The following is a 16,389-nucleotide window of genomic DNA, read 5'->3' on the forward strand; positions in this document are numbered from 1 at the left end:
AATGGGTGCGGCGGAGATGAGTCCGTGTTTCTCAACGTTTCTGTCTCCAAGGTCTTCCGAACTCTAGCGCATTGCCATTCGTGAGACGCGCCAAAGCTGGTGCGAACGTGTTGCCTTAAAAACCTACATACTGGAGTAACACATTAGTGCTTACTATGGCAAAGTTTTTATTAGTGGTATTGGCGTGCCTCTGCGCTCTTGGTAAGTAATGATTTACTCTTCTAAATATCAGTTCACAGGTACGCTAATTGAATAATTTTATTATTTTGCTAGAAATGTATTTTAAAATAAAAAAGCACTTTTAATAAATATTAGAACGACTTTAATACTAATTTTTGTGTTGTACCTAGTACCTTTAAAAAACAAGATAATTGCCAAATTATTTTATTATTCAATATCACGATAACAAAAAGACTTCGTTTCAAAATGGTTTCTAACGAGGTGTAGCTTGTAAACAAAAAAAATGAATTAAATTATCCACGGGTGAGTGCTTATAGAACAATTGAACAATTAATTTCTAATTAGCAAATGGATTTCAAAGAAGACAATGGACATTTAAATTATGTTTCCTTTTTGATTGGAGAATTATTTGTTTAACTTACACGACAAATTATCATGTCTATTATTGTCTACTTATGTCAGATATATAATTGTATGTAATTTGATATTATCAGTGGATTGTATACATGATACAAAATAGACTGCTTATTGATCTCTAGTTAGACAAATTTGGACGTCTCATAATTAAAAAAAATCAAATATTCTATTGAAAGTTTTACAATCTCCTAAATAATAAGATTGGTTAGATTTTTCGGTCTCAACACACGTAAGAGTATTACATATTTATTTGTAAAATACTAGCAACTTCGCATGATTATGTTACTAATATCATAAACAGTAACTTTTGTTCCATGACTTTTTACAAAACATACATATTTAATTTGCAGTACCGGCACGCTATGATGGCCGTTTTGACGTTTCTCCGCCCATTAAGTTTCGTATGTGATGTGCAGTAAAATTTATGTATGTATAATTTTAAGACACAGCTCGGCATTTGTTTTTTTGAAATTCGAAATTTTTAAAAACGAAATCACTTATAGCATCGCACAACTTCTACCTCCGGTCAAACTCGTGTCAAAGCTCTATGCAAAACATAACAAAGCAGTTTCGAATTGACGTTGCTTCGAAAAGAACAAACCACGGAAGAAAGAAAAGAATGGAAACGGCATCAAGCAATATTTGTATAAAAACCGGTGTCGCCACACGCACACATTTGAAAACGTAATCTTACATTAGTACTAAGATGACATAATTTTGATTGGTTATAAATTATGAAACGAAAATAGACAATAATAAAAAACTATTGGTAAAAAAAATTTAAACTTATTTGGATCTAATAAGGTTTTATTATTACTAGTCACATAAAAACTAAGAATCCTATGAACATAAACTTCTTGGAACAAAAGCAAAAGTTGACAGTCTATAGATAGGGATGTGACATTTGATTGATATCGACATTATGTTTCATAACTAGCGGAATATTGAACTATACGCATTGTTTTATATTTGCTATAATTAGGGTTAATCACGAAGTATATAGAAACGGCATTTAAAGCAATTTCTTCGAGAACTAGCATAGCTGACTTTTACACTCACACATTTGTTACCAAACGCATAAGGTTTTACTACACGCAAATATTAATTGATATTAGCTACGCAAGCGTGTGCGTATACGTAGTTACATGCTACAATCACAGTATTAATGATTTATTATACTGTCATCGTACTTTCATTAACCTACTAGATTTCCAGTCAATGCGATCACTGGAAGGGTTGAAATATTAAAACACAGTCATCATAAAAATCTTTATTCTCCCTTAAATATGATATATTTGTTCAACAATTACCTCTTTCTGAACTGACTGAACATGACTACAGCTATAGCGTCGACGAGCTTGTCAAGAAAATGAAGATACTTATTTCCGAAGGCGAAGAAGCGTATTATTTGTTTCATGAAAACTTGACGAAAAATAACTGACAATGCTTCAGAAATGTTTTCACATTTAGATGTGGTCTATAATTTGCAACTCTGTGTTTCATGTCGTACATTACCTGATTAACCAAATTATTTATTTCTTAATGAATTTTTCGGTGTTTATTCATATGTATATAATTTAATGTGATGTCATGAAATGCCTATAACAAATGGTGCTGCATTTAGTAGGTACCCAGCTTTTACGGCCTGTTGCTTTTTTCCATTTTCTTATTTTCTGTTGCCATTTTCTCCTTTGAAAAGGATCCGATGGGAAACTAAAAAAATCAATACAAAAACTGAAAAGTAAATCATGACTGTGATAAAACTAAGAACTCAAGCGGACGAAGGTGACGTATAATAAGCAAGTAGGGAGATAGGAATCATGTAGATAAGGGAAAGAAAATCTCCAATCTCATAAAGTCTTCATTTGATACTCCACGAACTTACGTGCATTGTAAAAATAGCGACACTATACCTCTTCTATCTATATTTCTTTTTTTTTTCATGAATATATCGTTTTTACTTAAATTGAAAATTTAAAAAAGTATGGCTAGTGTTGGGACCAAACATTTAAGTAATCAAAATTGTGTTTTAAATACCTGTAAACAATTTTTGTTTACACATTGGTACAGCATGATAAAAAAAAAGTTGAACTAAACCAAACCCGGGTTTCTAAATACACAGTTTCTACATATCGATAATTTGATTACAACACGCGGACCCAGTACCAAGTGTAATACGACACTAGTGCAAGCAATTCATTGAACGTCATTAAAATTGTTCTTTTGACGGCTAGCAACCAATGTATATTGTTATTACCGAGTTGCAAGAAAATAGTTTTGTTTCGAAATTATAGTATTGTATTGTTGAAAATATTAGAAAATACAGAGTTTTAGTACTTACCGATGAAATGACATCACTCCCGGAGTATTTTTTAAACTTTTATTTTTTAACTTTTTGGCTTCTTAGGCGACATGATATAATTGCACAATTCGACATATTTCTATTTTATCCACAAAATAATCATGTATCACATTTGGACGACGACAGACGCGCTGTTGACACTCATATGCCCGTCTGGTGATAAGCTAACGCGGACTTCGCCCACTAATCAGTCTATTACTAGTATTTATGTGGTTTGCGGAACAAACTGTGATTGTGATAATGTATAGTTTTAATTTGACTTTGGATTTTGGATATTGTTACTGCATTATTGTTAAAAACTTATAGATGCGACTCGCACATGATTATATTTTTTTCGAAAATGAATTGAGATTTCACCTTACTATTGTAATCTGACAAAACGGCCATCATAGTGTGCCGGTACTTTAATAAAGTTTTTGTTTTTGTTGTACAACGTAACTGACACTTTTTAGATCTGTCTTTGGTAGTAATGGTTGCTCCGCTATTCCCGATGCTCGTTTTGCATCGTACCGCACTGAGTTGTCACTGTTTAGAGCATTTTATTTAAACATGTTTATTTTAGTAGGAAAGTAAAATCTGATGAGCTGTGATTGAAATTAAGGGAGTTAATTGATCTAAAGTACGAACGTTTTCTTAGTATGGACATTATACCCATTTCGTCATCAATGCGTATTTGTAATTCTTTTTTCTGTTTATTTTTTAAACATGTCAAAATATAGATTATTAATATTTGCTAAAGTATTTAAACACGTATCTACCTATAAAAAACAACTACAATATTATTTTTGAGTCAATAATTTGTAGCAAATATTTAACAGGAAATAATAGTTTGTCGCCAATGTACCTACTCAAATTTCAATATATAATACGCATATTAAAATATAATAAGTTCCGAGAAAACCCGGGATTTGTAAAAGGGAATGTTCACGTTATTCTTTAGTTTAACTAAATTAACCCCCTCGGTACAATTCGTCTACTTTCCCGATCGGTCCACTGTCACTATTCGTCTACTTTCTATTCGGTCCACTTGTTTGACACAATACGTCGATTTCGTATTTCGTCAACTTTCCAGATCGGTCTACTTTCCCGATATTAACTCCCTCAATTCCGATTATTGCTGATGAGTTATTTATTATAAGGCATGGAACAAAAGTTGTTGTTTATGGTGTAAGTAATATAGTCCTGCGAGATTGTTAGTATTTTACAAATAAGCTTGTATATAAACTACTGCTCATTATCTGCAGTATTTCTGTTGTGTACTTAAATGCAGAGCTACAGAAAAGTATGATCTTTAGATTATTTATTTAGAGCTGAAATATTATTAGAAAGTGTTTTCATAAATCTAAATATAGGAAATGAAACTATTTTTCCGGACTTAAATCGCGTATTTTTGGTTTTTCAAACAAAATAACGTTACGGGCCGTTCACAGATCCCATGGTCAAAAAAAAAAAAAAAAGGGTTGACCATGGGATGACACCGTGACCATGGGACCTGTAAAGGGCCCGAAACATTGGTTTGTTTGAAAAAAGAAATATACGCGATTTATGTCCAGAAGAATAGCTTCATTTCCTGTATAACAATCGCGAAAACCTAAGAACTCGATATGAATCCGAATATACTTAAAATTCTATATCAAGAACAAAAATCTAACAAGGGCCTCATCATTTACATTTAGACTTGCATAATTAAAATGATTCTTGTATGTACCGTTCTCTAAGTTACAAAATATGCACTAAGTAATGTGCAAAACAGCACGCCAATGACCAATAACGTGGTAAATACCCGAGGTGTGCACATTTCGAAATTCGCATCACGTCAGCAGGACGCATTCACGCATGTCAAAGCGCAATCTTGACGGAGAGATTTAGTGAGGCGATTCTAAAAATAAACTTTTTACTAGGAAGGTTTATAAAACGATAAAGCTTTTTAAATAAATTTGTAAATAAGATATGTAAAGACTCCATTTACTTTTGTACATAAAAGAAAGGGATCGTATGATTGTTGACAATTCATAAACGATGTTTAAGGACTTGTTTGTCTGAATAAAACGATGTTTCGTTATTCAGATGAACGAAAACAAGTTTGTTGAATGAAGTTTATGGCGTATTTCAACGCGAGCCTAGACTTTTGGAAGTGAGGTGTGGGGATGCCTCTCGCATCCCGCAATCAGCTCTCTTAAAATTAGTTTGAATAAAATAAGAACAGGCGGAGAAAATTTGACACAGATCCAACCCTTTTTTTCTATATCAAAGGATCCAACGTTGACAAGCGCCCGATGGCGAATGAAGGGACAACGAGCGGCGCGGTGTGTTGTTAAAGCGCTGGGCAATTTTCAAGTTTTGGGATAAATATGAATTTGATAACTATAGTGCTTCAGTGGAAAAACAAAAATTTTTCAGGTTCTCTGTTGAATTTAAAGAGAAATACCTCCATACAAAAATTATTTCAAAATATTAAACAGGATATATTGTTGTATAAGGTGTTAATTCGAAAGAGTTACACCCGAAAAGAGGTAATTCCACCCATTAGCACGAATAAATACCTATAACCTTTAATGTTGGGACCCCTATAAATCAAGAAAAATAAATAAATATAACGCACACACTCAACATAGCCCCGCACTAGGGAAACCCTGTGTCGCGGGTGCCATGGACACACATATAGACAACCACAAATTACACCCAAACTCACGAGACAAATCCGATTGAGCGATGATAAAAACACTCACCATTATCGTGTACGCATTTTACGGTCCTCAGAGCAATATTTACATATTTCGACCAATGTCACCATTTTTAAATCAAATGCAGTCTGCGTCTCGGGTTAACCTTCAACGCAGAGGACGTCAACAAATTTGCATATATATTATCTATACAATTTTAATATATTATGTTCATTTAGTGTTATTTGCCGAAGATGAAATACAGGGTGAAATACCTGTAAAATACTAACAACTTCCCTGGACTATACTAACATCATACTCAAGAGCAATAAAATATTATAAATTTACCAAAAATAAACTTGTAGGTTTTGTTGCACTATCTGATAATTTTAGGTCTATTATGGTAGCAGGGTAATAAGTTCAAAGTACAATTGCCTACCTCTACCCCTGTGTCTGTATTTTGCATCAGACTGAGTATTTACGCTAGCGCTTTTCTTTGTTACCAGATCTCCGTTTAGAGCGATATATTTAAATATTTTTATATTTGTTTGAAAATAAAATTTGATGAATATTAAAATTCGGGAAAGAAAAATTGTTGTTTATGATGTAAGTAATAGAGTCCTACGAGGTTGTGAATATTTAAAAATTCCCAGTTTAAAATCATATGCAATGCAATATTGCCTTAAGGAAACATGAAAACATTTAGAATTATCAATAGAAGGTATGACAGGCAAAGTGCTTGACGAAGAAAATTCCCGGTATTCATTCTGCAGTTCGGAACAAAAAAGGCACAACTAACATTTGTTTCAAAATTGAAGTATATACATATTCGGGATTAGGAAAAAGTGTATTGAACAAATTTTTCGTAGGTTTCTTTCTCAATAATTGTTGGATATATGTTAAGCTCATACAGGTACAACCGACATCAGCAATCAGATGTTTCACCAAAAAAAGTGGACATTATACTGCGTGGTAAATCGTGGATTTATCCTCCAATGATTATAAGTACACTATTTCCTTTGTATTTTAATTTAATTAATTAACTAATATAATAAACTAGCTGTAACTTACCTGGTCACAGAACCTTAACTAGGAAGAGCGGGGTCTCCTAGCACAAATAATTATTTTGCTTAAAAGGAGTTTCCTAGCCAACTTGCTGTAAATTAAGTTTACAGAACATAAATAATAGTTATTTGTTATACAAGGCTGCAAAGTTGTTGTTTGACGCGAGTGCTTGCATTGAAACCTGAGCAAGCGAAGGAAGCAAAAGCTTTCTGAGCGTAGCGAGGGTTTTTTTAGGCACGAGACGTTTTTTTAGGCCGAGCGAAATACACAACTTTTCACCTCACTATAGCGAGGAAAATGGTAAATCAAAGAAAAACAATTGAACTATAAAACTTCAGTATTTTCAATGAAAAGAAAAAAAAATATCTTCGGATGCGTTCTGAATTAACACCTCATCAATTTTTATTCTTGTTTGTACTTATAATTTTGTGTGATTATTGAAATTATTTTAGTTCTTCGGTGTATTAAAACAATTTAATAAACACAATTAGTTATATATTACTTAAATAAGTAACGTATGACAAATCGCGTAGTTGAACGTGTCATTATCTTTTATTTCATCGAAAGAAAAACTTTGGTGCACCGCAGTCCATCGTTAAGCTCGAATTTCAAAAACTTTTTCCACGCTAGCGTGCAAAAAACGCTTTTCCGCGCAGATTTCTAATGAGAAAGAAAGGCTTCCCGAGCTAGTGAGGTGAAAATACTTTTATTTTTATTTATTTCTAACAATTGATTATAATATTACTGAGTTCTTAGGTTTTCGCTATTGTTACACATAGTAAATGAAACTATTTTTTCGGATTTGACGTCAACCGTGACCATGAGACCTGTAAAGGGCCCGAAACTTTGGTTTGTTTGAAAAAACAAATATACGCGATTTAAATCCGGGAAAATAGTTTCATTTACTATATAATATTATTGTTATACTTCCTCTTTTCAGAAGAGAACCGCACGCAACAATGGGACGCAAGTTCGTTGATATAACTACAAATAATTTCAAACGTTCTTTTTATTACTTTTAACAGCAAACGCGCAATTTAAAAATCAATTCCAATCATCGTTTGGCCAAAGTTCCTTCGGAAATTCTGGAATCCAGCGTCAACAACAAAGCTCGTTTGGGACACCAAGAAATCAATATCAACAAAATCAATACCAACAAAACCAATACCAACAAAATCAATACCAACAAAATCAATACCAACAAAACCAGTATCAACAGCAATCAGCAAGACAGAGTGTCGGATCTTGCAGGGAGAGCAATGAACGAAGTCCTGTTTCAGGAAGTTGTGACAGATACATCGAGTGTATTGTAAGTAAAATTCAGTATCATATATGGTTTTATTTATTAAGTTTGCTTCTTTTTAGCAAGTTGATGACTGTACTTATTTTGGCTCTATATTTACGTGATATTTACTAATCAGTAAGTGTTTTTATAGTGGTGCATCCCTTCTACAAGAAATCTTCCAGTAGAATACCATAACATTAGCTAACATTGTCCATTTGAATGACGATTATAATAACATTACACTAAACGAGGGCGTTATTCTAAAGTATAACAACAAAATACCTCATATTATATTACTTACACCACTTACATTATTTACTTTAGTACTAACCACATTCGACCGAATATGTAACATACTTTATATATAATACAATATTGGAGTTATATGTATATGCGTGTAATGAATGCTCTTTAGTGTCAGAGTTTACTGGGGTGCGATCGCTCACCATATGGTACTGGCAGAAAATCAGCGCTGTTTGATTGACATAATTTACAGTATTTATGCTGAGTCTGGGCCATTTAAACACAAACTGTTGCAAATGGTATGACCAGTATAAAATTTATGTTTTTCTCTACAAATAAGTGATTATATCAATGTGTACTAATTTATGTTCGGGGTCATTTTCAAGCTAGTGTTCTCGTCCTAATTATAGTAGCAATTTTTGGTATTTAAATATTCTAGAATGTTAAGTACCATGAAGTAGTGTTACTTAATATTCGAATGTAGTATCCTGAAAAGTGATTTAATAATTAACAATAATCTACTCCACTACTCGCATACTCAAATAATAAAAATTGCCACCGAAATTAGGTAAACAAAACTAGCCTGAAAATTACCCTTCTATGTGCTTTAGTGTCATACCTTGTTGTTTCTGCTTATGTTTGTTCTGAATAAACTTTTTATCTATTTAAAATACCCAGTTTTACCCAGCGCCCAAATAGATTTACTAGTACTTCTATGACACTCGGAATTGGGAATTGTTTTAAGAGATATATTGGAAGTGTTGATGTAGTCCACAAAGGCGCCTGTTTGGTATGAAAAAGCATTCACTTTCACCTTGAAAAGATCTAAGTTATTTATGACGAGGAATACAATTATGAAGGAGAAGCAACCGCTTTGTTGGTATGTCAATAATATAAGCTAAATAATATATCAGCTCGTATATTTGTTTTTTTAATAACTGCAAGTGACGGGATGAACAAGTCGAGCACCTGATGGTAAGCTACACGCCTGTTCCTAATAGTTACAGTGCCACTCAGAGCTTTAAATTGCAAAGATCTGAGGAGCACTACCACCGCGCCCTTCATCCTGAGACATAAGTTGACAAGTCCCATGTGCCTGTATTTTCACCAGCATTACCCTTCAAAACCTATCTAATTCACCTAATGTGGAATGCGTGTAGTAAAATCACGTATAAAGATAGTGTAGTTTTTATACGCGATTGAAAGGGTACATTTAACAACCACTACAAACCATACCAAATTTTAATTTTGTTACACAGAATGGAACAGCAGAAGAAAAAACTTGTCCAGATGGTCTTCGATTCAACGCCAATAGTAACTTCAATGTTTACCCTTGTCAGTACCCTAACGAGGTACCCTGTTTGGAACGCTCTTCTTTACGTAAGTTGACATTGTTATTCAACGTCTATATCTTACATCCAACTAAAGTTTTTCATGTAGGTAATACAATAATGCGATTTTCATCCATAAAAACCGTGATAGCCATTAGGCTTTGATTGATTGACCACCGCTTCTCAAGGAGAGGCTGTGGGTTCGAAAACGGGCTCGCATTTCTGAATTATTGGGAATTTATGGGCGAAATTTTATTTGAAACATACCATGAGCTTTTCGATGAAGGAAAACATCGTAATGAAACCTGTACGTCGAAGAAGGTTCACTACCCTCGGAAATCGTCTGAAGTCCCCAACCCGCATGGGCCTTCGACGCGGACCATAGCCTAAACCATGGTCCGAGAAGAGACCCGCAGGAGACCGTCCCCAGCAGTGGGACGTATAAATGATGAATTTTATCTAGTATCAAAGAATCAGAGTTACACCTACTAGACTATCAACCGTTTACGTTATGTAATTAAACAACATGTCTAGTCGTTAGTAGTAGTTAATAAGACTTCAAAATTATGATGTACCTATATTATTAACACCTTTTTATGCTAAATCTGAGTTGAACTACCTGTTTGCCCTTTAAAAGTCATCAAGTAAATTTATAAAATTCCGATCGCAAATTCTAAGAACAACAATTCACTTGGAGAAGAGCTTTTATGGCATGAAAGTCATAAAAAAACGAACTACGTGAAAAAATTTCTTTATTTTCATAAGAAACTTACCGAATTCTTACTCTCACAAAAAACTTTACTATTCTACTTCTCTTTCTTTATGTAGTCAACTAGGACTTATTTTAGAATGATTCTTGTTTATTTTTTAGCTATTTCTAAAATAAAATAGAAACGCGGAGACAAGTAGAAAGGACAAGGTTAATTGTAAAGACGCTGCAAGGTCGGCCAAGTGGAAATGCCAGAATCACGTAATTCTTGGAACAGAATAATAAAGTTTTGTATAGTGTTAACAGTAATGTGTATAATTCAGTGATTGTATAGAATACCTAGTCATTCTATACAATACTGGGCTTCTTTGCATAGATGTGGCAAAATATTAAATAAAAGAGAAAAAAAACCCCTCCTGTGGGTTTTTTTTATTGATTAGGTTAGAACATGAAAAAACCGAATTTTTTTGCGTTTCTGAGCTGGATCGATAATTATTATAAATTGGTATCGATAATATTTTTTTAACCATAGCTAAACATTCTATGCTTCTAACAAAGAAAAACTAATGTTCCTACTTTACATTCTGACATGAGATCACTTAATATAACAGCTTTGCTTGCATGCTTAGATTATCAGTTTTCGTTGCTACTACAATATTAAAATATTTTGTGGTGTAGGTAATATTATATAAAAATAGGGTTTTTAAAAAAAAAATATCGTTTGTAATTTACCTACCAAATCTTCTAATTACCTTTTTAACACACAAGCACTTCTTTTATCACATTACTTTGTGCAACTTCCATTAACAAATTTTGTATATTGCCTAATGCATGTTCGGCATTGTATAGTACCTAGACCAAGAGCGTAATATATAGTTTATTTCATACACTCACATTTTTTTAAGTATTATACAGAATGCCTAAGTATTGTATAGAATACCAGATTACATACGTTGCCGATGACAGTATATGGAGTGATGGTAGAGTTATTGTCCTTAGATTGACCTGCGTATAGAATTTTATAAACGTGCTTGGTGACCTTTTTCATAATAGCACTTGAGTCTATTTGAATAGACAACAATAATATTTAAATATTAAGTATTTTCCTCCTTCGTTAGAGAAGAAAGAAAAATGATAATGTTGGTAATTTGTGGTTTACTGACAACTAATGACACTTTAAAACGTCTTTGCAGAGCCTGCTCAACCAACTGACGATTGTCCCCACCAGTTCGGATATTTCAAACTAGGTGACGCTCGCAACTGCAGCGCTTTCCGGAACTGCGTGAATGGCGTAGCATACGATTTCACATGTCCCGAGGGTTTAGCATTCAGCTCCGAGACCTACCGCTGTGAATGGCCTGATGAGGTCGCTGATTGCGATGCTGAAGGTAATGAAATAATGATCTTTGTTGGATTTTTGCTCAAAAATGCACTAACCATCCAGGATTGGTATCCGTGATTTTTTTTATGGTACCATGTGATGAACAAACAAGTCACACGACTTGTTCGTTCGCCTGGTGGTAAACGACTTTCTTTGTGACTTAAAACAGGCGTGTCGCTTACCACCAAGAGCACTATTTGTTCGCCCCGTCACATGGTATCATAAAAAAAAGAAAGTACTGAGTAACCACAACAGCAAAAGTTATAACTTTAAATACTCCACATGGATGTGTGCTAAAGTAATTTCAAATTACTTAACATCTTCTTTACTTTCAGCTTTCCTCGGCTTCCGCTGTCCCGCAGTGCCAGAATCTAGAGAACTTGGACCGCCTGCTGGTTACAGATATTACAGGTATACTCCTCATAATCTTGTTATCGGTTCGTTACTTCTTTTATTTTAGGATTATATTGACCCTGAATAGTACGTTGCTACCTAGACTACGCTGTCCGTGGCCGCGTAGAGATCTTCCCTCATACAGGTATTAGGAAACAAGGGGCACAACAGTAAGTACTGCATGGACTGTGTTGGGGCACCGCAGTCACATTGGGTTAGACTAGCTTCCCAGAAACCCCATTTACACATCGTGTCTCTGCAGCGTCCTACCTGAGTGTGGAGTCGATTTAAGGACTTCCACACAGGCCACCGCAGATGGTAACCTCATTATAATGACACAATCACGTGCATAAATATGTATTTAAGTAACGAAATTACAAACAATTGATAAGCTAAAACGCTTGACGACTTTTTGTAATATTTTATCGGATAATTATAGCTGTACATAACTAATATTTATGGAATGAAAAGATTATTGGAAATGAAACTATTTTGGTTCATCTTTGTCACTAGTAACCATGGGACCAAAGAGACGGAAATAAAGGTTTGTTTGAAACTATAAACAAACATATGCAATTTTAGGCCTCCAAATATTAAATAGTTTTAATTAATATAGCCAATGATGATCGAACTTAAATATTAGCAACATCTATTAATGTCACCTCTCATACCTTTCAGTGTTATGCCTTATTGGCACCATAATGTACTTGCTGGGCAACAAAATTACTGAGTTATTAATTATACTTACTCATTGATTTTAAAGTTAATAGCAGTAGAGCTCCTGCGAAAGATTTCGTCCAGGGAAGTACTCCCACCTTACTTATGTCTCAGGGTGACGGGCGCAGTGTATTTACTGCCCTCAGATCTTTACGAATTAAAGTTCTGAGTGGCACTGCAACTATTATGGATAGGCGTGTCGCTTACCACGAGGGGCTCTAATCTCAGTACTTCTTCTTCTTAATCGCTTCCTCACTGCTAAGGATCGTGACTCCACTTCATCTTGCCCACAATTTGCCTCCATTGGTTCCGCTCAGTCGCATGATGTAGTGTGGCGCTGAAAAGTAGCTCCAGTTGTTCGGAGATCTAATCCGACCACCTTTTGGGACTCCTGGCCCCCGGTCTCTTCCCCTCCACCTTCTCTGTCACCATCAAACGTTCTCAAAAAATCGCAGTACAGACTACTGAAAAAACCAATCTCAAAAGCTCGTTGAATTAAATTTGTTTGCCAAATTTTATTGAAATCGGTTACCGGAAATTGCCACCCTTAGAGATGGAATATTTTCTTCAATTTACATGGGACTCGTCTGGGAAGCGCCTCCTCCTTTTTTTGAAGTCGGTAGAAAAAGCGTTATTTAACAATAGGCTTTTTCTCCCGATATTTTAGTGTAGTGTCACACTTCATGGTCACCGCTAAGACAACTGTAATTAGAGATAATGATTTAATAATAACCTTGAGAATCCTAAAATATCAATTTGCAATGTATCACAGAAACCCAAAAGTGAAATACGAGGTCGCATCAAATTTGAAAATAATATTTACATTAGTGACAAGAATTTAATCAAATTGACAATTAGAGGTAACGAAATTCATAAAAACAAGTTAAAAACCAATGGCCATGATAATCAAGAAATAATGTTAACATAATGAATTTCTAGTTTAATCGGATAAATGACCGGTCACTAATAATCTATCACGACCGGTCGCTTCGAAGATGTAAATGTCAAGCAGAAGAGCGGACGAATAACCTTGAGGTTACGTAGTCTTGTTTTATCAGAAATGCCACTGGTGTGAATCATGTAATGTAATGTGTTGTTTTAATATAAAAGGCAGTACAGTCGATGTTCTAAGACACCTGACCCCCTTTACCGTTTATTTGGTTCTGAGTAGATCAGTGTGATGAAAGGTGCTATACAAATTTACCCTTTAGTCTGTGAGCCGTGAAATTCATTTTGGTATGACTTCCTTGTTATATCATCAATGAATGACGATCTAAGAAACTTTTAAGCCAATTAGATCTTTAATTACATTTCATAAATACAATTTTTAACCAAAAAGCTGGAATTCCTTGGCACTTTCCTTCTGAATGCGTAAGAAAGCTCTCAGAATCAAAAGATCGACTAAGGGGGTTCTTAGGGCATCTACTGTACAACAGTACAAAAGTTGAACTTACACTTTAACGTACTTATGCAAGATTCGTTTTTGAGTTTATTTTATTGGAAAGTAGAACATATCTATAGATGCGGTATCTATATCACAGGTTGTTGTACCCGTCTTCTTATCGTGTCGACACTTCTTGTATTTTAGGTCTATATTGATTTAGAACAGTGTTCGATTCCCGCGTGTTGCTAGAAATTTTCGAAAATCTATGAATTTTTTTTTTGCAGTTTTATTTCTTTTAAAAAATAAAGGAATGTTTCCTTTAAGTAAAAGTTTCTATCTCCAGTATTTAGAGTACTTTCCCTCCAGGTGGCATTACAAATTTCCACCCTGTATATACAAATTTATTGTTAGTTACAAAGTATTATTACGTTTTGAATATCTTCACTATTTGTTATCTATAAACCATCACACCTTTTAAATTCAAATTACATACAAATATAAAATCATATTATTGTAAGAAAATAAACCTTAAGTGGTATAAATTGATACATATTACTCAAAATCAATATAGCATTAGTTCCAAAAGTCTAATTACAACTGTTGTCAACCACCAAAATTCTTACTTAGAAAGACCTTGTACGTTCTGACAATATAAGAAAATTTACTTATGCTACCTATTTAACTTCTAGTCTTAGGTACCTATCAAACCCCACAAGTACGTATTTAAAATAACTGTTTAAAATTAAAGGTTACTTGCTATTCTCTATATTATTTTGCGTACGTCAATACAAATTACAGGTAATTTTATGCTTTTCATTTAACCAATAATAATGTGCAGTTACGCTAAGTGCTCGCAAACACATATCAACACGATTTAGTCAAGACATTGAATAAATCCTACCTTATAAGTGTTTTCTATATGATAGTAATAAATTTAGTATATCTAATATACTATCTAACATACCTAATCTACGTATCCGCCTCTGGCTAATTTGCAGATTAGTTTTCTTACCCAAATTCGGTGGTAATTTTTACTATTTAAGTATCAATTATATTATCATTATCCATTAAATTATATATCAGGACACTACACTCGTATATTTAAAAAAACCTGGCTCATACAATACTCTAGAATATTCAAATAATAAAGTTTTCCACTGAAATTAGGTAGACGAAACCAATCTGAAAATTACCCATCTGATCTTAAACTAGGAAATTTCTTGTAGATACTATGAGAGTATGGAATTTAACTCCCGGGCCAATAACTATAGCACACAGATCAGAACCGTTGGTTACTGGTTCCAAAAAAACCAAGACCTCCTCACTCAAAGCTGAGTTGTAAATGCATATGTTAGTATTTATCATAATTAGTGAGAATCCGGATAATGCCTACAAACAGCGAAAAGTGTTACTTTATTTTGAGGCCTTTTTAACCGACTCAAAAAAAAGAAGGATGTTCTCAATTCGGTTGTATTTTTTTCTTGTATGTAGTTTACGCGATAATTCCGGCCTTTGTGAATCTATTTTGATGATTATGTTTTTGTCGGAAAGAGGGTACCTCAGTGTTGGCCCCATTTAAATTTGAAAAAAATATAAGAGGGTGAAAAACTAGAGGATAAATTTATAATAACCAATTTCAGTAAAACTTGGCAAATAGATGTAATTCCACGAACTTTTGAGGTCGGTTTTTTAGTACTCTGTACTAAGACTCTGTACTGTATTCATTTTGATAGATTCTGGTCTAACTGAAAATTGTACGTAGATACCAAATATAAGTCCAATCTAATAAGAAAAATAAAACACAATTTGTTTGATATTTTTCAGGTCAGATAGCGACTGCCAACGATACTACATCTGCATCAACAGTCGTCCACGCGTCCTGGCCTGCGGTGGAGACAACGCCTTTGACGAACTGACGTCAACCTGTGTCTCTGCTGATGAAGTATCTGTTTGCCCTTCAGATCTGCGAGCTGCAGCTGCAAGGTCCAGGGAAGATGAGAAACAGAGATTAGCCAAGCAAATTCAGATAGATTCGATTCCTCTAAATCAGAGGAGGCGACAGTTTTAAAATTTCTGGTTTTATGTGAATACAATTTAACAAAAGTCAAAAAGAATCCTACTCGAAGTACTTTTAATTATTGAACACAAAATACCATGAAACAGGCAAAATACGTAATTTGGAGGAACAAAAGTATCAAAATTATCTGAACTATCAAACTAAATAACCAAAAGTATCTACTTACTTACATATATTATATT

The 16,389-nt window shown here is 34.0% G+C and overlaps 1 protein-coding gene across 1 annotated transcript; it reads left to right on the top strand.

The window, feature by feature from the left end:
* Positions 1–51: 51 nt before the first annotated feature.
* Positions 52–16,383, top strand: LOC113233023 (protein obstructor-E-like). The gene is made up of 6 exons (XM_026467960.1): positions 52–201; positions 7,713–7,996; positions 9,475–9,595; positions 11,449–11,643; positions 11,972–12,047; positions 15,955–16,383. The coding sequence occupies exons 1-6, from the start codon at positions 156–158 to the stop codon at positions 16,196–16,198; spliced, it is 966 nt and encodes a 321-aa protein (XP_026323745.1). The 5' UTR covers positions 52–155; the 3' UTR covers positions 16,199–16,383.
* Positions 16,384–16,389: the final 6 nt, after the last annotated feature.

Source organism: Hyposmocoma kahamanoa, unplaced genomic scaffold (assembly GCF_003589595.1).
Source record: "Hyposmocoma kahamanoa isolate Upper Pololo Valley unplaced genomic scaffold, ASM358959v1 78, whole genome shotgun sequence".
Lineage (NCBI taxonomy): Eukaryota > Metazoa > Arthropoda > Insecta > Lepidoptera > Cosmopterigidae > Hyposmocoma > Hyposmocoma kahamanoa.